The 22,120-nt window shown below is 50.7% G+C and overlaps 1 protein-coding gene across 1 annotated transcript in view; it reads left to right on the forward strand.

Moving 5' to 3' along the window:
• Positions 1-22,120, forward strand: part of LHFPL4 (LHFPL tetraspan subfamily member 4) — a 58,321-nt gene that overhangs the window by 17,965 nt on the left and 18,236 nt on the right. The window contains exon 2 of the mRNA XM_075005339.1: positions 19,173-19,409. Within this exon, the coding sequence (XP_074861440.1) occupies positions 19,173-19,409 (237 nt within the window). The remainder of the gene's footprint in view (positions 1-19,172; positions 19,410-22,120) is intronic.

Consider the following 22,120-nt stretch of genomic DNA (forward strand, 5'->3'; position numbering starts at 1 on the left):
TTGAAACAGGCAAACACTAACATGGCTTGAAAAACCAATGATTCTGGCAAGTTTGTTGTGAGCTGGAGAGTGTATTACAGTGGGTATCAGCTGTGGGTATTTCCCTGACCCGAGGTGTGGGGATGCCTCTCAGATGACAGTTAACACAGTTTAATAATAGCCTGAGCATATCATTTGTTCTTTCTAGATCAAAGGGAAAGCAGGTTACACCTGCGTAAGGAGAGAGGGTTCATCCCAGACCACAAAGCAGGTGCTGACTCCCTCTGTTTGGCTCTCAGGACACCACGGGATGTAGAAACAATGCCCAAGTTCATTGTCCAGCTCAAGAGCTGGATATTTAACAACTTTGTACCTCATACTTTAGCTCACCTAGATCTTGCTGAGGTCCTCCTGAGGTCTCTTCCAGCCCTATGATTCTGTGGTTTGGTGCAGGGCCATCTGCCTAGCAGAGATTTCTGCTGCCAACGCACTGGGGCTGGTCCATCCTTGGTGCCAAAGAGAGGGGAATGTGCCATTCAAAACAAATGGATGTTGCGTGTTTCCTGATGCCTAGATATCTGTACTGTTCTTTGTTAGGGAACCACTGCCTCACATGTTGGCAGAGGCAGAGAGAATGGATAATATGGGGGAAAGTACTGTCTGGCCCTTGGCAGCAGCTTTAGTGTCTGATACAGTGAGGTAATAGCAGCCCAAGCACTTGTCACAGTGCTGGAGGGTGAAAAAGTGGCAAAGACGGGCCCAGTGCTGGTGGGGCACCAGCCCCAATGTACAAGATCCCCATGGTTCCTGCACTCAAGCACATTGATGGGTTCCAGTCAGTATCTGGAGAAAGTCAGATACAGGGAGGCAGGTCATTACTCTCCTGGGGTTCCCTGGCTGGCAGTCCCAAAGATTCGTAAAGTTTAAGGCCAGCAGGGACCAGCTGGTCATCTAGACTGAACTCCAGTATATCACAGGCAATTTAATTGCACCCAGTTACCCTTGTGTCAGGGTGAATAATGTATTCAGCTAAAGCATCTTCCAGAAAGACCACAAGGGATGGAGAAGCCACTGCCCCTCTTGGTAGTGCGTTCCTGTTCACTGCTAAAATTCTGCCTTATTTCTAACTGTAATCTGTCTGGCTTTGGCTTCCAGTCATTGGTTCTTGTTCTGCCTTTCTCGGCTAGATAACAGCCTGGACATTTTCTCCCCGTGCAGGTAATGATATGCTGTAATCATGTCCTCTCCGTCTGCTTTGTGACAATCAGCACAAACTCTTTCACTCTCCCTACAAGGCACTTTCTTGAGCCATCCAGTCATTTTTGTGGCTCTTCCCTGCAGCTCCTCAGTTTTTCAACACTCCTTGACAAACGTGGACAGCAGAACCAGATGCAGTACTCCAGTATCAGTCCCACCAGGTCCATCTACAGAGGTAAAATCACCTCCCTGCTCCTGCTTACTCCTTGTAATCCTCCTCTGGTTATACACCCAAGGCTGACATTAGCTCATGTAGCAGCTGTGTGGCACAGGGAGCTCAGGTTCTGTTGCTTGTCCACAATGATCCTTTTCAGTGCACTGCCCCCAGATCTGGCCTTGGCTCCTTGTACCCTGCTGCAGCACTTTGCAGTTGGCTGTATTAACATGTCTACTGTTTGAATGGGCCCAGCAGTCCAGGCGACGCAGATCACTCTGTAGGACTGCCCTTGCCTCATCAATGTTTCCCTTGCCCTCCTTTGTGTCAGCCACACGCTGCTGATGCTGTTGTATGTTTCTTTTCATACCACTGATGAAAATGTTAAATTATGTTGGGACTCCCTCTGGATCCCGTGGGAACCCACCGAGACACCCCCATTTCATGATGAGCCCCCATTAACAACTACTTCCGAAAGCCTGTCCTTTAGTCAGTGCTCCATTCACGTCACACCTGCCATACTGGGCATGCGTCATGCTATTTTTTGTGACAATTTGTTTTATTTTCAAAAAGGAAAGACCCTGGAAGTTGCAAGGATGTAAATGACTGAGAGCTTGTTTATTTCCAAGTACTTATATGCTTCATATTGAAAGATCTCATTATGAAACTGTACAAGTTGTCAAAGCTTCAAGACCAGCCAATATAGAACCAGATGAAACATAAGCCTAACAAGGTAGGGTAGGAAGGTAAGAATAATAAAATCACAAGAGTCCTGTGGCACCTTATAGACTGACAGATATTTTGAATAGTAACAGAGAGGAGGCCGTGCTAGTCTATGTACTAGCAAAAAAAAAAGCAGTCCAGAAGCACTTTAAAGACTAACAAAATAATTTATTAGGTGATGAGCTTTTGTGGGACAGACCCACTTTTTCAGACCATAGCCACACCAGAACAGACTCAATATTTAAGGCACAGAGAACCGAAAACAGTAATCAAGGTTGACAAATCAGAAAAAATATTATCAAGGTGAGCAAATCAGAGAGCAGAGGGGTAGAAGTAGGGGAAAGGTCAAGAATTAGATAAAACCAAGTATGTAAAAGAGCCCCTATAACGAGCTAGAAAATTCCCTTCCCGGTTCAAACCATGTGTTAATGTGTCAAATTTGAATATAAAAGAGAGTTTGGCAGCCTCTCTTTCCAAACTGTTGTGAAAATTCCTCTTCGGTGAAATGCACTCTCAGGTCATTAACAGAATGGCCCACTCCATTAAAGTGTTGACTGACAAGTTTGTGAATCAGGAGTGTTTTTATGTCTGTTTTATACACATTAATTCTTTGTCTAAGAGCGTTTGAAGTGTGTCCAATATACAAAGCATCTGGGCATTGTTGGCACATGATGGCATATACGATGTTAGTTGAGGAACATGAGAATGTGCCCGTGATTCTGTGAATAACCTGGTTAGGTCCAGTGATGGTATCTCCAGAATAGATATGTGGACAAAGCTGGCAGCTGGCCTTGTTGCAAGGAAAGGTTCCAGGACTGGCGTTCCTGCGGTACAGACTGTGGCTATTGGTGAGAATCCTCATAAGGAGAGAACAGGCCTGTCACCTAGGGCCTTCGGGAGTGTAGCATCCTGATTAAGGATAGGTTGTTGGTCTTTAATAATGCATTGCAGTGGTTTGAGTTGGAGGCTGTAGGTAATGACCAGTGGTGTTCTGTTCTTGGCTTTTTTGGCCCTATCTTGGAGTAGCTGGTCTCTGGGTATTCGTTTGGCCCTGTCGATTTGTTTTTTTATTTCTCCTGGTGCGTAATTCAGGTTTATGAATATTAGGTAGCGATCTTGTAGTTTTCGGTCTTTGTCAGTAGGATCAGAGCAAATGAGATTGTACCTAAGGGCTTGACTGTAATTTTGAAGCATAAGCTTTTGTGGGCAAAGATCTTCTGCGTCAGATGCATGAGTGGGGGTTCCAAAGGAGGGTCTAAATTCATAAGCTCATGAAAAAGAGGGAGTCCCAGTCAAGAGGAGGGCGAGAGCTGACAAGGTCAATTCAGTCAGGGAGAATGTGGCCCGTTAGCAGCAGCTAACGTGGAGGTGTGAACATCAGAGCGGAGAAACTGCTTTTGTAATTGGACAGCCACTCCCAGTCTCTGTTCAATCCTTGGTTGATGGTATCATATTTGCAAATGAATTGCAGCTCTCAGTTTCTCTTTGGAGTCTGTTTTTGAAGCTTTTTTTGACTGCTACTTTTAAATCTGAGCGTCAAGTGGAGATTGAAATGTTCTCCTACAGGTTTTTGTATGTTATCATTCATGATATCTGACTTGTGTCCATTTATTCCTTTACCTGGAGACTGCCCAGTTTGGCCAATGTATACTGCAGAGGGGCATTACGTGAATCAGGAGAAAAGGGGAGGGATTAGCGGCAGTGGACGTCTAGTATTCTTTGAGCCATCTCAACATTTTCACCCAAATGCATTTAGAATCAAGGCTGAAATGTCTTAAAATCACACAACAACTGTCCACAGCAAAAGGCAATTCTTCCTTTGGGTGATAATTCAGGCAGGCTGGAACATCACTGGTCCACCCTGAGCACAAGCCTATTCGTCTGCTTTTGTAAAATCATACGCTTGATGCAGCCCGTATGAAGCACGCCAGAGTGAAACCCAAGTCAGCAGATAAATACGCTGGGATCTAATTTTCAGCTGAGCTTTGGCTGCTGAGGTCCGGTGCTATTTTGACTATCGTGCCACTCAAAGCCAGCACCCAAGCTCCTTTGGGACTCTCCTCTGCTGCCTGCCCTGCCTGGAAGTGCTCCCTTGAGGCAGGAGGCATCAGCTCCCAGCTGGGCTGTGGCCCTGGACTTGGTCCCTCTGGGAGTGATGCAGGCTAAGCAGGTGTTCCTGTTGGCTATGAGCTGCACCCTGCTGGTGCTGCAGCAGTGCCTCTTCCACTGGTGGTTCTGCTACTGCTGCAGGTGTTGGCTCTTGTGTGGATTCTGGTCATGGGACTGGCAGCTCGGCCGGTTCTGGTTCCTGGGCTGCTTCTGGCTGGGCTGCAGGGAATGGATCTACTGCTGCTATCATTGAAACTAGTCTGAGATTGGGTTCTGCCCCCTCTGTCTGCGGCTCTGGCCCTGGGATGTCATGGAACACAGACCAGGCCCTTGTAGAAAGCTCAGGAACAAAGTTAGGTGGGGAGACCTCCTCAGCCCTGCTATGGGTGACCGCTCCCACCCTCCTGACTTGCCTCACGTGGTCGGCTGAATCCTCTCCCACCAGCACAGATCACAAAAGTCCAAATTCCTGTCCAGCCTTTGTACATAACCGGCAATAGGGCTGTAGGCAGGTCAAACTAGTCTGCTTTGAAGGACTGAATGGTTACTTGGGCCTTAGGGTGGATGAGTTTGGGGTCCACTAGGCACTGGCAGATCTCAGACACCCATGCTCCAGTGTGTCTCCATGGAATAACTTTCTTCTGGCTCCTGTTCAGTCTCCCTTTGCTATGGGCATATCTGTGAGGCATCTGGTCCTGAGGACTTTTGGGGCTTGTCTTCACTACCACCTTCCTTCGAAGGAAGGATGGTAATTAGGGTGTTGGGAGTTTAATAAAGAAGTGCTGCGGTGCATAGGGCAGCACTTCATTAAGCAAATTCCCCCCCACGGCAACTCCGAAGTTTTAAACTCCGAAGTACTGGCACGCGTGTAGCCGCGGCGCACCCGCCGGTACTTCAAAGTGCCGGGGCAACTTCGAAGTCCCTTTACTCCTGAGGAGTGCCCTGTCTTCTCGTCTGTAATCTAAACAAGCCCAAATCCCTCAGTCTCTCCTCATAGGTCATGTGCTCCAGCCCCTAATAATTTTTGTTGCCCTCTGCTGAACCTGCTCCAGCACATTCACATCCTTTCTATAGTGAGGAGCCCAGAACTGGACACAATATTCCAGATGTGCCCTCACCAGTGCCGAATAGACAAGAATAATAACTTCTCTAGATCAGCTGGAAATGCTCCTCCTAATGCACCCCAATATACCATTAGTCTTCTTGGCTACAAGGGCATACTGTTTACTCATATCCAGTCTCTCATCCACTCTAATCCCCAGCTCCTCTTTTTGCTGCACTGCTACTTAACCAGTCGATCCCCAGCCTGTAACAGTGCTTGGGATTCTTCCATTGCAAGTGTAGGACTCTGCACTTGTCTTTGTTAAACCTCATCAGATTACTTTTGGCCCAATCCTCCAATTTATCTAGGTCATTCTGGACCCTATCCCTACCATCCAATATATCTACCTGCCCCCCTAGCTTAGTGTGAGCCGCAAACTAGCTGAGGGTGCAATCCATCCCTTCATCCAGGTAATTAATAAGTATGTTGACAGTATTGGCCCTAGAACTGATCCTTGGGGCTTTCCACTTGAAACTGACCACCAACCAGACACTGAGCCATTGATTGCTACCCTTCCGGCCTGACCATCTAGCCAGCTTTCTATCCACCTTACAGTCCATGTATCCAATCCATACTTCCTTAACTTATGGGAAAGAATATTGTAGGAGACTGTATCAAAAGTTTTGCTAACATCAAGATATATCACATCCACTGCCTTCCCCATATCTACAGAGCCTGTTACCTCATCATAGAAGCTAATCAGATTGGTCAGGCAGGACTTTCCCTTGGTGAATCCATGTTGACTAGTCTTGATCACTTTCTCCTCTTCCAAGTGCTTCAAAATGGATTTGTTGAGGATCTCTTCCATGATTTTTCCAGGGACTGAGGTAAGGCTGACCGGTCTATAGTTCTCTGGACTGTTCTTCTTTCCTTCTTTAAAGATGGGCACGACATATGCCTTTTTCCAATTATTGGGGATCTCTCCCGATTTCCATGAGTTTTCAAAGATAATACCCAAACGCCCTACAATGACATTTGCCAATTCCCTCAATACCCTTGGATGCATTAAATTTTGACCCATCAATTTGTGTAGGTCTAGCTGTTCTAAATAGCCCTTAATCTGTTCTTTCCCCACGGAGGGCTGCCCAGCTCCTTCCCATGCTGCATTGCCTACTGCTGTAGTCTGGGAGCTGATCTTGTCTGTGAAGACAGAGGCAAAAAAAGCATTGAGTACTTCAGATTTTCCCGCATCATCTGTCATCAGGTTCCCTCCCTCATCCTGTAATGGCCCCACACCCTCCCTGATCACCCTCTGATTGTTAACATGCCTGTAGAAACCCTTCTTGTTACCCTTCACATACTTTGCTAGCTGCAGTTCCAAGTGTGCTTTCGCCTTCCTGATAACACCCCAGCATTCTTCAGCCGTATATTTGTACTTCTCCTTAGTCATATGTCCAAGTTTCCACTTCTTATACGCATCCTTTTTGAGTTTAAGCTCGCCAAGCATTTCCCGGGTAAGCCAAGCTGGTTGCCTACTGTATTTGCTTTTCTTACTGCACATCAGGCTGGTTTGTTCCTGTGCCTTCAATAAGGCATCTTTAAAATAGTGCCAGTTCTCCTGAACTCCTTTCCCCTTCACATTAGCTTCCCAGGGGATCCTGTCCATCAGTTTTTTTGTTTCAGCTATAACCCGAGATTTATAGAAGCATTTGTAACATTCCACAGTACGTTCCTTTTCACCAGCAAAGGCACTGGTGAGACCTCTGGAATGCCAGGTACAGTTCTGGTCTCCCTTGTTTAAGAAAGACGAATTCAAACTGGAACATGCACAGAGAAGAGCAAGTTCTAGGCATGCAAGTTCAGTTAGCAAAACTGCCCTATCCTGGAAACTGTGCTCGTTCTGGCAATCTTCCAGCCTGCTGAGATGAAGGGTGGCCACTCATGCAGTCCACTCACTAGCCTAGGTTGCTCATCACAGTTCTGGGGTCTCTGGCAGTCTCAGAACATCTAGACCAGACTGATATATTAGCAAGTGTTTTAGCTGTAAGTGCTACCACTTCACTGAGTGTTGCAGGCCATACCACTGCTCTATGGCTAGCAGAGGGACAATATGCTTGTCCTGCACTAGTGATGGAATCTGTGAAATACCCCTGTTCTGATAGTTCTTCAGATTAGATGTTCGTTCCCACTTTTCCAGTCTGTGTTGCCTCAAATAGGTGCTTTTGAGTCACAGCCAGGATGAAAGAGGTGCCTGTTAGCTAGTGTAGCCCAGACCCTTCACACAACCGCTACCAGAGACATCTCTTTTTCCTCCATTGGACAAAAGACGAGCGGAAGAGACCTGGAGGGGAATTGCATGCATCAGTAGCCATTTGTTTCCATCCATGTGGCTGTAAGGGTGTTAGTGTACCGAAAGCCATTTGATACCTGTGACATGATGAAAGCTTGATAGTAACTGTGTCGGTCTGGGATCCCAACCCCCTCTTGCCTACGGAGAGTTAAAATGATAGCCTTGGTCATTAAGCTGGGGCCCACCAGCAGGTTCTTACCATGCTTTTAAATTTTCTGAAATAAGACAGAGGATATGCCCAATCCACTGCCCAGAGCAGCAGGCAGATATCAATCCAGCAGAGGTTGGTTCATTGAGTCTGGCATAGACTCAATAAATTGATCACTGATTGTTCTCCCATCAACTCCAGTCCTCCACAGGAACAAGAAGTGCAAAGGGAGTCTACAGGAGAGCATGTCCAGTGGACACACCACAGCCAAGACACTGTGGGAAGTAGATCCAAGTATGTCAACTTCAGCTACATGATTTGTGGCAGAGAGATAGTGCCGCACTAGTCTGTATTCCATCCAAACAAACCAGCCGTCCAGGAGCGCTTCAGAGACTAACCAAATGATTGATTAGGTGATGAGCTTTCCTGGGACACACCCTGAAGAAGAAGATCTGGAGATGTGGGTCTGTCCCAGGAAAGCTCATCACCTCATACGTTATTTGGTTAGTCTTTAAAGTGCTACTTTACATAATTTGTGTAGCTGAAGTTGGATGAGTTAAATCAGTTTCCGCCCATAGTGTGGACCAGCCCAGAGGGATCCATACAGGTAGGCCACTTGGAATATAGTGTAGCCTAGGCAGAATATTCATTTGTATTGTGTTCATGTTTTCCCCCACAGACTCAGGGAGAGAGAATTTGTATCACTAGCTATACACAAGGTACAGGGTCTGTATCCATTTTGTAGTGGAGACAATATCTCTTTTCTGGGCAAATTGGGATGATACAGTCATTCTAATATGTGAAATTCTCAAATCCTATGCTGAGAAGTGCCATAAACTTGCTTATGAGGAAGGAAATTGAATTCCATATTCGGTGCAGTATTTAAATAGCAGGAAGTAAATAAGGCCTCAGGCCACACATTCATAGTTTCCAACACCAGAAGGAAGCATTGTGCTTTTATTGGTCCGATGGCTTGTAGAACACAGGCTGCAGACTTCCACAAAATAATTTCTAAGGCAGATTTCATAGAAAAAGTCCTAATTATTCCAGTGGTTTATTATCCTTACTGCTAAAAATGTCTGCCTTGTGTCCAGTCTGAATTCATCTAGATTTAACTTCCAGCTATGCATCAGATTAGACCTGTCTCTGCTGGACTGACCAGGCCATTATCAGATAGTTGTTCCCCATATAAGTTTTTATAGCCTGTGATCAAGTCACCCTTTATCCGTTTCTTTGAAGTGAAACAGATGGAGCACCTTGCAGCTCTCACCACAAGGCAAGTTCTTCTAATTCCTTAATCATTTTGACAGCTCTTTGAATCCACTCCAATTTATCAACATCTTGCTTGAACAGAGGACAAAAGAACTAGGCAGCAGTTGTACTAGTGCCAGGTACAGAGGTAAAATAACCTGTCCACTCCTGCTCAGGATCCCCCTCTTTATACTTCTAGGTATCACATTAGCTCTCTTTACACAGCGGGAACTTATCTCGTACAAACTCTTTTTTCGAATCCCTTGCCCCTGTATAGAACCCTCATGTTAGATGTCTGGCTGGCAGTCATTTTTCCTAGCTGTATTCCTTTACGTTTAGCCATATTAAAACTCATATTGTTTGCTTGAACCCAGCTTACTGAGCACCCAGCTTGCTCTGCATGAATGACCTGTCTTCTGCATTATTTACGACTGCCCCACTGCTTGTGTCATCTGCACACTTCATCAGTGATGGGTTTATGCTTTCTTCCAAGTCATAGAAAAAAAGATACATAGTGCAGAGTCCAGACCTGCTCCCAGCAGGACCCCATCGGATGCACACTCACTTGATGATGACCCTGGTTTGTGGCTAAAACCTATCCATTAGCAAGTCTCTAATATATGCCAGTTAATTTTACAGTGTTGTAGTGTTTTAATCATCGCATAGTGTGGTACCAAATTAAGCACCTTACAGCACCCTAAGTTTGTTACAGTGAGACTATTACCTGTGTCAGCCAAACTTGCAATCTTCCTAAAAATATAGAACAAGGAAGTTGAAGGATATTTTTCATTAGCCCTTGTTGACTGGCATGAATATTGCCCCCCTTTAATTCTATATTAATTGAGTCCTCTCACAACCTATCCACGTGCTAACAGAAATTATCAATTATGCATCTCAGGCTTTTTGCCCTTTTAAAATATTGGTCCAAAGTTAGCTCTCTTCTGGGAATTATACGGTGTTGCAAAACTAGTTAAAATCAACATTAACAGTGCAGCCTGATCTTTTTAAAACTCCTTAATGCAAGTGATCTGAGCAGCTGTGGTAAGTCATGAGTTGAATAAGAACAATAAAGAGACACTGGCTCACTCTTTAGTGACCAGGGTCCATTCTCGGCAATGAATGAGGCAGCAGGTCCTTTGTTCACGTAATGGACATGCCCAAGGGGCCAAATTAAGGGTCCTTACCTCTGGCATTTCCAAATTCTGAGCATGTGACTTTGACTCAGAGAACTGGTAGGTAAAGTCCCATGGGAAGCGAGATTAAGAAAAAACAACTGAGGAGATTTGGCAGTTTTTCAAAGGGACATTATTAAGGGCCTAAAAGCAAACTATACTGCTGCATAGGAAAGCTAGAAAGTATGGTAAAAGACCGCCTGGTCTTAGTCAGGAGATCTTGCATGATCTCAAAATCAAAGAGGAGTCGTATACAAAGTGGAAAGTAGGAGAAATTACAAAAGATGTATATAGGCAAACAATACATGTATGTAGGGGCAAGATTAGAAAGGCCAAAGCACAGAACAACTCAAACTAGCTAGAGAAATAAAGGGTAAAAAGAGTCACTCTATACATATATTAGAAGCAAGAGGAAGACCAAGGATAGGGTAGGCCCACTACTCAGTGAGGAGGGAGAAACAATATCAGGAAACTTGGAAATGACAGAGGTGCTTAATGACTTCTTTGTTTTGGTCTTCACTAAGAAGGCAAATGCAAAAATGCCTTACATAATTCATGCTAGTGGGAAGGGAGTAGGTTCAGAGGATAAAATACAAAAAGAACAAGTTAAAAATTACTTAGAAAAATTAGATGTCTGCAAGTCACCAGACCCTGATGGAATGCATCCTAGAATGCTTAAGGAGCTGATAGAGGAGGTTTCTGAGCCTTTAGCTATCATCTTTGAAAAGTCCTGGAAGTTGGGAGAGATTCCAGAAGACTGGAAAATGGCAATCATCTATAAAAAGGGAAAAAAGAACAACCAAGGAAACTACAGACTAGTCAGTTTAACTTCTGTGCCGAGAAAGATAATGGAGCAAATAATTAAGGAATTCATCTGCAAACATCTGGAAGAAAATAAGGTGATAAGAAACAGACAGGATGGATTTGTGAAGAACACATCATGCCAAACCAATCTGATAGCTTTTTTTGACAGGATAACAAGTCTTGGGGTAAGGGAGAGGCAGTGAATGCGGTATACCTAGACTTTAGTAAGGCATTTGAAACAGTCTCGCATGATCTTCTCATCAATAAACTAAGCAAATGCAACTTCAAAGGGGCCACTATAAGGTGGGTGCATAACTGGCTGGATAACCCTTCTCAGAGAGTAGTTATTGATGGGAGGGGTTGCTACTGCTTTGAAGGGTAGGCTCATAATTCAGAATGAGCTGGACAAACTGGAGAAATGGTCTGAGGTAAACAGGATGAAGTTTAATAAGGACAAATGCAAAGCACTCCACTTAGGAAGGAACAATCAGCTTCATACATATAGAATGGGAAGCAACTGTCTAGGAAGGAGTACTGCGGAAAGGGACTTAGGGGTGTGATGGAGTGGGGGATACCTCTGTGTGTGTGTGTGGCTCACAGAGGGTGTGGGGCTCCTGCTGAGGGTAACCCTGACGACCAGGTAACACCTTTGTACGGCAGACAAAGGAGGAGGTGGAGCCTGAGGGGTTTGAATTGGAACTGGGAGTTGGAAGCAGTTAGTCTGGGCTGGGAGAGAGAGAGAGACAAAGGAGGGGGCCAGGCCCCAGCTCTGAGGGCCCCTTGGGGCCTCCTCTCCCCAACATGGATGGGACTGGCTGTCTCTGCCGGCTGTACTGACTCCTCTGTATGATGCTGTGGCCTGTCGGCTAATAAACCTGCTGTTTTCCTGCTGAGTGAGAGTCACTCCTGCCTGCGGACAGGGTGCAGAGCTTGGGGGACCCCAGAACCCCATCACACTGGTGTCAGGAGTGGGATGTTCTGCACCCTGAGGATGGAGCATCCAGCAGTAAGTGACCGGGGCCCCAGAAGGAGTGGGGCCTGCGAGACCCAGGTGTGCTGAAGGGCAGTGAGGTGCAGTTCCCCAAGGCGGAGGGGCCTGCGGCCAAACCCAAGCAACTGCGGTCGTGGTCCTCAAGAGGAGATGTCACACCCGAGGAGGGGTTACTCCTGGGAATCTGTTGGAATCGGTCCCAGAAGGTGGGGGGGCCGAGGGCCCATCCCCCAGGAACAAGTGACCCCTGAGGAGGCTGACGCTGAATGAGTCCTTCCCAAGACAGGGTGCTCATGGTCCCTGACAGCGGGTGTCACACTGAAGAAGGGGTTCTGCTGGGAGTCTGTTGGAGTCGGTCCCAGAGAGCGGAGGGGCCTACGGCCTAACCCTGGGCAGCTTGTGACTCGCAAGGAGCCTGGCACACTGAAGGGATTCTTCCAGAAATCGTGGGGTGCAGAGGGCATCAGCCTGACAGCCTGCAACCACGCTCAGCAACTCCGCTGTGAAGTGGCAGTACCTGGAAACCGAATCGAGATTAAAGAAGCTGGACAAGGCAGCGTGGATGTGCAGTGGCAGAGCTGAGGGTTAAGGAAAATCCTGCAGAGGTGAGCCCGGATCGGGGCAGGGAACCCTGGACTGCCTGGAGCTCTGAACCGAGTGGCCTGCCACAGCTCAAGGAGGGAAGGAGCGATTCCAACCCATCATCTACTAGTGGCCAAGACAGACCTGCGACGCGTTTTCCAGGCCTGGGCCGAGGAAGGTGCCTGTGTGTCTGTGCAGGAAAGCAGCTGATCCACTGGGAATGGCAAGTTGTCTGTGAGAGAAGCTGCTTCACCTTCTGTGTGTGTGTGGAGACCAGCCGGGGGGCTGGGACAAAGGAGAGAGTGTCTCCCATTGTCTGTCTGTGTTGAACAGCAGCAGCAGCCTGGGGAGAGAGCAGAGCCTGCATTTGGAAAAGGTGCCAATGAGGAAACTAGCCCATTGTCTGAGGAAGATTCCCCAGCCTGGCGTGGCTGGAGAAGGAACAACCAGGAAAGAGCATTCCAGGTGTGTCTCTGAATCCAGCCATGGGGGCTGGAGCAGAGGGAATGGCTCTGGGATAGGCAGTGGTGTCCCTGCTAAGGACACTGGTCCTTGGTGCAAGAAAAGTGCTTCTGCTTCTGGGGAAGTGAATCCTTTGCCTGAGCCTGTGGGGGCTCGAGATGGAGCCAAGATCCCAGAGCTGGATCTGAGGGCAGCTGAAGCCCAGATGGGAAGTGGGCCTACCTCTATGTCTCTCAGGGGGGATAATGCTTTAACTTGGTCTAATCCAGTTAGTATCATCAGGGAATCCCAGAGACCAGACGATTCTGGTACTTGTTCTTTGCCTGATGCTGAGGTGTTACTGGAAGGGGGTGAGAGGACTCTGTCCTACCAGAGTCATCTTCTCGCCAGGACACAAGAACAGACGGGCAATGGAGTTATGCTGAGCGATGAAGATAAAGGAGCTGGTAGCAGAAGGAAGGAAAGGGACCCTGACCTTCTGTCCGGTGGTACTGGCTGTCTGCCTGGAGGCGGATTACGTGGGAATCTGCCTGATGGGCCAGAAGTGATCCTGGGTTTAGGTGAAACCCAGGAGCTGGTTGTGGCTCAAGGGAACAGTGCCCCTGTGGAGGCAGACAGGGGTGAGTTATTGTTTGGGGGAGCTCTTGAGGAAGAGAATTTCCCTGAAACTTTTCCTGACCCGTCTGTGGGGACTGCAGAAAATGGAAGTGAGGTGGAGGAGAGTGAACAGGAAAGGTGCTTGTCTGTGAGAGCCGGAGCAGCCCTTTGCCTGGGGAGAAGTTTGTTTCAGCTCCTGATGGCCAGGACCTGCCTGAGTGTGAAACCACTGGCTGTGCTCTGGAAGGGTCCAAAGCAGGCAGGGTAAAGGTTTCTCAGGAATTGGAAGTTGATGCAAGTAAAGTGAAAACTATCAGATAGTGTGAGCAGCCCTGTGAGAACCAAGTAAAACAGCTGCACAGTCAGTCTCTGTAGGATGCAGGAGAGGGCCAGCAATTCCCCATCTCCAGATGGTGGAAACACTTATATTCTCATACTGGATTCGACTTCTGATTCCATGGGGAGGCAGTAGTTGGAGGTGGAAGGACAAAGGAGCTTTGGGCCTGGTGGGCCGATAAGGGATAAATAGGGATTCCTCCATGTGGATTCTGCGGCTGGGACTCACAAAACAACTTTTAGAAACCAGTTTGGTTTGCAAATTTCCAGGCTGGCTGGGAGGGGGCCATCTCCCTGAGATCATCAATGGCCCAGCTCTTGTTAGAAGGGAGGGCACAGCCAGAGAGATCAGATTTCCACCCCAGGGGGCAAGGGAGAAGATTAGAACTTGATGGTGCTAAGAAAGGCCTCAGCCATTTATCCCCAAAATACCAGATTCTCAAGGATGTTGCACAAAGGTTGTGGTCTACCAAAGAGCAACGTAAATGTACAGTTGCAATGGGTTTGTTCTGTAACTCACGCTGACTGCTGTAACCAAGGGGTGCTGCTACCAAAAGCTGTAGAATTGTACCATGCACTGAATGTTTGGAAAGAGCCATTTAACATGATGACATTGATGTAGAAGCATGAGTTGTATGTTGAAGGAGTTTGTAACTCTGAAATGTCACCATTGTTCCCTGTAACTAGTCTTGCAACCTCTCACATGAGGAGGAACATTCCAAACCTATCGTGTGGCATGGAAGGGGAAACTGAGGCACACAACCATTCTGGTGGTCTGGCTAAATGCCAAGGGTGGAAGCATTTGTACCTTCTTTTACTGGACTGTAACTGAATTCCAAACATTGGCCGGAGCATCTGTATGGGCTCTGCCTGCCCGACTTGAGAATGTGGCTGATGGACCAGAGATAGAAGCAGGGAGACCAACCAACCCAAGGGAACTAAAGGGACTTGTCTGGCTGGATCACATGAAAAGGGCCAATACCAAGCTCCTGAGTTGGAGCCTCCTCCAGCAGCATTATGACATGGAGGTGGTGCACATCAAGGGGAGCACTGAGGGTACAGCCGATGCCCGATCACGAGGGGAGGGCCCCGAACTTCCCCAGGTCACTGGCTGAGTGACCCTGCTCAGTTCGGTCTGGAAGGGGGGAGAGATGTGATGGAGTGGGGGATACCTCTGTGTGTGTGTGTGGCTCACAGAGGGTGTGGGGCTCCTGCTGAGGGTAACCCTGACGACCAGGTAACACCTTTGTACGGCAGACAAAGGAGGAGGTGGAGCCTGAGGGGTTTGAATTGGAACTGGGAGTTGGAAGCAGTTAGTCTGGGCTGGGAGAGAGAGAGAGACAAAGGAGGGGGCCAGGCCCCAGCTCTGAGGGCCCCTTGGGGCCTCCTCTCCCCAACATGGATGGGACTGGCTGTCTCTGCCGGCTGTACTGACTCCTCTGTATGATGCTGTGGCCTGTCGGCTAATAAACCTGCTGTTTTCCTGCTGAGTGAGAGTCACTCCTGCCTGCGGACAGGGTGCAGAGCTTGGGGGACCCCAGAACCCCATCACAGGGGTCATAGTGGACAACAAGCTAAATACGAGTCAACAGTGTGATGCTGTTGCCAAAAAAGCAAACATGATTCTGGGATGCATTAACAGGAGTGTTGTGAGCAAGAGATGAGAAATCATTCTTCCGCTCTACTCAACACTGATTGGGCCTAAATTGGAGTGTTGTGCCTGACAATGTGCCGACCTATTCCGGGTCCCGTGGGTGCGTGTGGGGTTTGATACAGTGGGGGGTGGATGGCCCGGGACCGACCACCCCACCGCTATAGCAGCCTTATATACTGTAGCAGCAATATGTGATTCAGTGTATCTACTTGAAAACCTGGGTTTCCACAGTATTATGAGTACCAGGAACAATAGCAGTCCGATTGTGAACACAATAGTGGCTGTTCTAAGTCCCAATAATCTCTATACAGCCCCAGCTAGTCCAGCTAGTGGTATTTACCGATAGTGACAGATTCATTTATTTGTAACTACAACTACTTAACACTTGTCATATATATATTTATTTATTTGGCATAGGCTAAACACTAGGGCTACGTCTACACGTGCTCCCAACTTCGAAATAGCTTATTTCGATGTTGCGACATCGAAATAGGCTATTTCGATGAATAACGTCTACACGTCCTCCAGGGCTGGCAACGTCGATGTTCAACTTCGACGTTGCTCAGCCCAACATCGAAATAGGCACAGCGAGGGAACGTCTACACGCCAAAGTAGCACACATCGAAATAAGGGAGCCAGGCACAGCTGCAGACAGGGTCACGGGGCGGACTCAACAGCAAGTCGCTCCCTTAAAGGGCCCCTCCCAGACACACTTTCATTAAACAGTGCAAGATACACAGAGCCAACAACTAGTTGCAGACCCTGTATATGCAGCACGGACCCCCCAGCTGCAGCAGCAGCAGCCAGAAGCCCTGGGCTAAGGGCTGCTGCCCACGGTGACCACAGAGCCCCGCAAGGGCTGGAGAGAGAGTATCTCTCAACCCCCCAGCTGATGGCCGCCATGGAGGACCCCGCTATTTCGATGTTGCGGGACGCGGATCGTCTACACGTCCCTACTTCGATGTTGAACGTCGAAGTAGGGCGCTATTCCCATCCCCTCATGGGGTTAGCGACTTCGACGTCTCGCCGCCTAACGTCGATTTCAACTTCGAAATAGCGCCCAACACGTGTAGACGTGACGGGTGCTATTTCGAAGTTACTGCCGCTACTTCGAAGTAGCGTGCACGTGTAGACGCAGCTTAGGTTACATATAGCTGTATACAATTACATGTGACTTACCAATACATCCAATGTTCCCACATCTCACCAACAACTACATTACAGCGGCCCTTCAAGTCGGAGATACGGCTTGGGTGGGACCTTTCGTGGTGGTGACGTCCGGGTGATCAGGCCGGGGTCTGCTGTCTGGACTGGAAGTTGCTAGCCTCCGCCTTGTGTCCAGGAGCCCACCCCCTTGTCCCTGCTAAATCACCTTTTATACTGTTTCTTACTTGGGGGTTCGATACCTGGACAATTAGAGCATTTGTTACCCAATTTGGACTTTGTATCCTCCCGGCCTGTCAGAACATGTTACAAGATTTCCTCTGTCCTTGGTCATTTTCCAAACCTCCCCCCGGGACCCTCTGATGTTGCACAACCAAGATGTTCTCTTTGGGGGCTTCCAGCTACTTGCCCCAGCTGTTCTCTTTGGGGACTTACTATCTGCTTGTCAGGATGTTTTTATTTGGGACTCTCCAACCACTTGTCAACTTTCTGATTTCTTTCTCCCGGCCTGGCTTCCGGCCACCCCGCTGTTTATGGTAGCGTTCCAGGATGGAGTGTATGGTCGTTCTGCCTTGCGAGTGAGGCCCGGCCACCAGGTGCTCGTGCTCCCACAGTGCCCAGTTCTGTACACCGCATTTCAAGAAAGATGTGGAAAAATTGGGAGAAGGTCCAGAGAAGAGCAACAAGAATGATTAAAGATCTAGAGAACATGAGCAATGAGGGAAGACTGAAAGAACTGGGCTTGTTTAGCTTAGAAAAGAGAAGACTTAGAGGGAACATGATAGTGGTTTTCAAGTACCTAAAAGAGGAGGAGGGAGAAAATTTGTTCTCCTTGGCCTCTGAGGATAGGACAAGGAGCAATGGGCTTAAACTTCAGCAAGGGAGGTTTAGATGAGATATTAGGAAAAGCTTCCCAACTGTCATGGTAGTTAAACACTGGAACATGTTACCTAGGGAGGTTGTGGAATCTCCATCGCTGGTGATATTTAAGAGCAGGTTAGACAGATTCCTATCGAGGATGATCTAGATGGTGTTTGGTTCTGCTGAGATAACAGAGAACTGAACTCGATGACCTCTCGAGGTCCCTTCCAGTTCTAGGGTTCTAACTAACCTCAACCACATTCTTTTACTATATTTTTTAAAATGTCATTTCCTAGGTTTTTTTAGCAAAGCAAACTAAAAAATACACTCCAAAATCCCAGCCCATAGAGCAGGCATGTCAAACTCAAAGCCTACTGTGGGCCACACAAATGAAAATTGATCACTTTCAGAGCCACCAAAGAAAATGTACTTCTATCAGTATGTTGTAATTATTTATTATTATAGATTATGTTTTAGGCATATGTTATAATATTCATACAGGTCTTGTTTGAATATAATACAATAATTTAAATTGAGAATTTAATATGAATTTTATAGGTTTATAATTTTATTAATAGTTGACAACATTTAATGTGTAAAATTGTTTTTATTTGCTCGTATAGAATAATTTTTAATTTAAATATAAATTTTAAGTCCTTTTAAATAATTTTTATATGACACATAGCTTATTTTGTTGAAATAAGAATATGTACAGGTGGTGGTTAATCAAATAAAACAGGCTTCTGTGAAAATTTGAGATGCTTTAAATTTGAGATTTTGCTCCACACCCCAGCTGGCTCCCAAACCTGCGGCTGCCAGAATTCTCCTGGCTGGGTCCCCAGGGTTGGATCTGCTGGGGGGGGGCTCCACGCTTCAGCTGGCTCCCAGGCCCAGGGCTGCCTGGATTCCCCTGGCTGCATCCTCAGAGCTGGAGCTGCCAGTGTTCCCACAAAAAAATGCGATTGGGCCACAGGTTTGACACACTCGGTGTAGAGCAACGCTGGCTGCTCTGTAGGTCACCCGCAGGGATAGAACCTTTAGATCCCAGGCCCAGAACTACCACTCAGGCTAATGGAGTAAGTGGGAGCAGCTGGTGGCTGGTATTATTCCTGTGTATCGCCCCAGAAAGGGGACAAGACGCACTTCCTTAGTAGAGATCCCAGCTGGCTGCTGATTGTTGGAGTGCTGAGAGGCAGAGATTTTACAGCCAGAGTGATCCATGTGAACATCTAGTCTGACCCGCGTAACATTGGCCAGAGGACAGCCCTGAGTGAACTCCTGGGCTGCAATTATGGCGTATCTTGTAGGGGGAAAAAACCACTGTTGCTTGGAAAATTGCCAGCACTGGAGACTCTAGCTCGTCCCTTGCTGGGTTATCTCAATGGTTAGTTGCTCGATGGGTTGGCAGAGTGCTTTCCTACTGGGCTGCTGGCTGCCAGCTGCATAATGGTCTTGGGCAGCCGACTGAGGAGCCAGCTGTCATCAAACTTCCGTTCTCTCCCTCCTCTGGGCCCTGTATCCCTCTTTCCCATCCAGCTCTGTGCCTGGTGCTGGGCTGCATGATCTTTCCTGATGGCTGGGACGCAGAGACCGTCAGGGATATGTGCGGGGAGAAGACAGGGAAGTACTCGCTGGGCGATTGCTCTGTGCGCTGGGCCTATATCCTGGCTATCATCGGCATCCTCAACGCCCTCATCCTCTCCTTCCTGGCCTTCGTCCTTGGCAACCGGCAGAACGACCTTCTGCAGGAGGAGCTCAAGGCAGAGAACAAAGGTGAGTGCTGCTGCTGCAGCTCCCAACCCTCCCTCTGCAATGGGACAGAGCAAAGACGGCTCTGCTGGCTGAGCTCCTGCCACCCTCACCCTGCCCAGTGAAGCTATTGGATTAGGAGTCCAGCTTGGGCGGCAGCTCTGCTCACACGCTCATGTAGCCGGCACCAAAAGAGCCCATGCTGAAGCACACACAACAAGCCCGTCTCTGCTCAGGGTGTAGGGCCTGACACAATCCCCTCCGCACGCCTCGGGCGTGGGGCCGGGGCAGCGCCCCTCCCCCCGCCGCAGGGCCTGCCGTCCCCCACACCCGGTCCCGCCCCCTTGCCGAAGCCCCTTCCCCAGTCAACTGGGGTGGGCCAGTGTGCAGCAGCTGCAGCAGGTGCTCCCCTTCCCATGCAGGCGAACACCAGCTTGGCCTAGCAGCCTGCCCCACCGTGCAGCCCTCACCCGGGCCCCGCCCCACCCCTCACTGTGCTGGGAAACAGCACGCTGGGGCCAGGGCACGCTGCCTCCAGTCTCCTGTCTCCATCCCAGAGCACCCTCCCCGGCCCCAGCCCAGGGGGTTCCCAACCACCCTTAGCCAAGCCCCCCAGGCCAGCCTGGCGAACATGTGCGAGAGTGGGCAGGGAGCAGAAGTGGCAGGGGGGTGGGGTGAGCAGGGCCCGACTTTGGAGAGGGGCAAGGCCTGAGCGCTGGGTGTTGTGTGACTAGGGAGCTGGCAATGGCAGGACCCTGCCTCAGGCAGTTCCAGGGGTGCGCGGGGTTCCCACTCCGTGCCCGTGCGGCAGTGCGTGCGAAGGTGAGGAAGCGTGCCCCACGCCTGGCCCCACAACACTGGGCAGGCGCCTGGATGGGGGCGGCCACACGGGAGGCTCTGAGTCCTGCCTCCGCGTCTCCCAGGGAGCGCTGGCGGAACAAGCCGCTCTTCAGAACAGCTGCTCTCCGAGGGCGCTGCTCCTCGACTTCGTCAGGGCCACCCTGGGGCGGCAGCCCTCTCCCTGCCCCAGGCCCTGCCCCCGCCCCCCCCTTTTCCCGCCCTGCTCTGCCCCACCCCACCTCCGCCCCCGCCTTTTCCCGCCCTGCTCTGCCCCACCCCACTCCTGCCCCCGCCTTTTCCCGCCCTGCTCTGCCCCAGGCCCTGCCCCCGCCCCCGCCTTTTCCCGCCCTGCTCTGCCCCACCCCACCTCCGCCCCCGCCTTTTCCCGCCCTGCTCTGCCCCACCCCACCTCCACCCCCGCCTTTTCCCGCCCTGCTCTGCCCCACCCCACCTCCGCCCCCGCCTTTTCCCGCCCTGCTCTGCCCCACCCCACCTCCGCCCCCGCCTTTTCCCGCCCTGCTCTGCCCCACCCCACCTCCGCCCCCGCCTTTTCCCGCCCTGCTCTGCCCCACCCCACCTCCGCCCCCGCCTTTTCCCGCCCTGCTCTGCCCCACCCCACCTCCGCCCCCGCCTTTTCCCGCCCTGCTCTGCCCCACCCCAGCTCCGCCCCCGCCTTTTCCCGCCCTGCTCTGCCCCACCCCACCTCCGCCCCCGCCTTTTCCCGCCCTGCTCTGCCCCACCCCACCTCCTGCCCCCGCCTTTTCCCGCCCTGCTCTGCCCCACCCCGCCTCCGCCCCCGCCTTTTCCTGCCCTGCTCTGCCCCACCCCACCTCGGCCCCCGCCTTTTCCCGCCCTGCTCTGCCTCACTCCACCTCCGCCCCCGCCTTTTCCCGCCCTGCTCTGCCCCACCCCACCTCCACCCCCGCCTTTTCCTGCCCTGCTCTGCCCCACCCCCACCTCCGCCCCCGCCTTTTCCCGCCCTGCTCTGCCCCACCCCACCTCCGCCCCCGCCTTTTCCCGCCCTGCTCTGCCCCACCCCACCTCCGCCCCCGCCTTTTCCCGCCCTGCTCTGCCCCAGGCCCTGCCCCCGCCCCCGCCTTTTCCCGCCCTGCTCTGCCCCACCCCACTCCGCCCCTGCCTTTTCCCACCCTGCTCTGCCCCACCCCACCTCCACCCCCGCCTTTTCCCGCCCTGCTCTGCCCCACCCCACCTCCGCCCCCGCCTTTTCCCGCCCTGCTCTGCCCCACCCCACCTCCGCCCCCGCCTTTTCCCGCCCTGCTCTGCCCCACCCCACCCCCGCCCCCGCCTTTTCCCGCCCTGCTCTGCCCCACCCCACCTCCGCCCCCGCCTTTTCCTGCCCTGCTCTGCCCCACCCCACCTCCGCCCCCGCCTTTTCCTGTCCTGCTCTGCTCCACCCCACCTCCGCCCCCGCCTTTTCCCGCCCTGCTCTGCCCCACCCCACCTCCGCCCCCGCCTTTTCCCGCCCTGCTCTGCCCCACCCCACTCCTGCTCCCGCCTTTTCCCGCCCTGCTCTGCCCCACCCCACTCCTGCCCCCGCCTTTTCCCGCCCTGCTCTGCCCCACCCCACTCCTGCCCCCGCCTTTTCCCGCCCTGCTCTGCCCCACCCCACTCCTGCCCCCGCCTTTTCCCGCCCTGCTCTGCCCCACCCCACCTCCGCCCCCGCCTTTTCCCGCCCTGCTCTGCCCCACCCCACTCCTGCCCCCGCCTTTTCCCGCCCTGTTCTGCCCCACCCCACTCCTGCCCCCGCCTTTTTCCGCCCTGCTCTGCCCCACCCCACTCCTGCCCCCGCCTTTTCCCGCCGTGCTCTGCCCCACCCCACTCCTGCCCCCGCCTTTTCCCGCCCTGCTCTGCCCCACCCCACCTCCGCCCCCGCC

The sequence above is a fragment of the Carettochelys insculpta genome, chromosome 11 (genome assembly GCF_033958435.1).
Source record: "Carettochelys insculpta isolate YL-2023 chromosome 11, ASM3395843v1, whole genome shotgun sequence".
Taxonomy (NCBI): Eukaryota; Metazoa; Chordata; order Testudines; family Carettochelyidae; genus Carettochelys; species Carettochelys insculpta.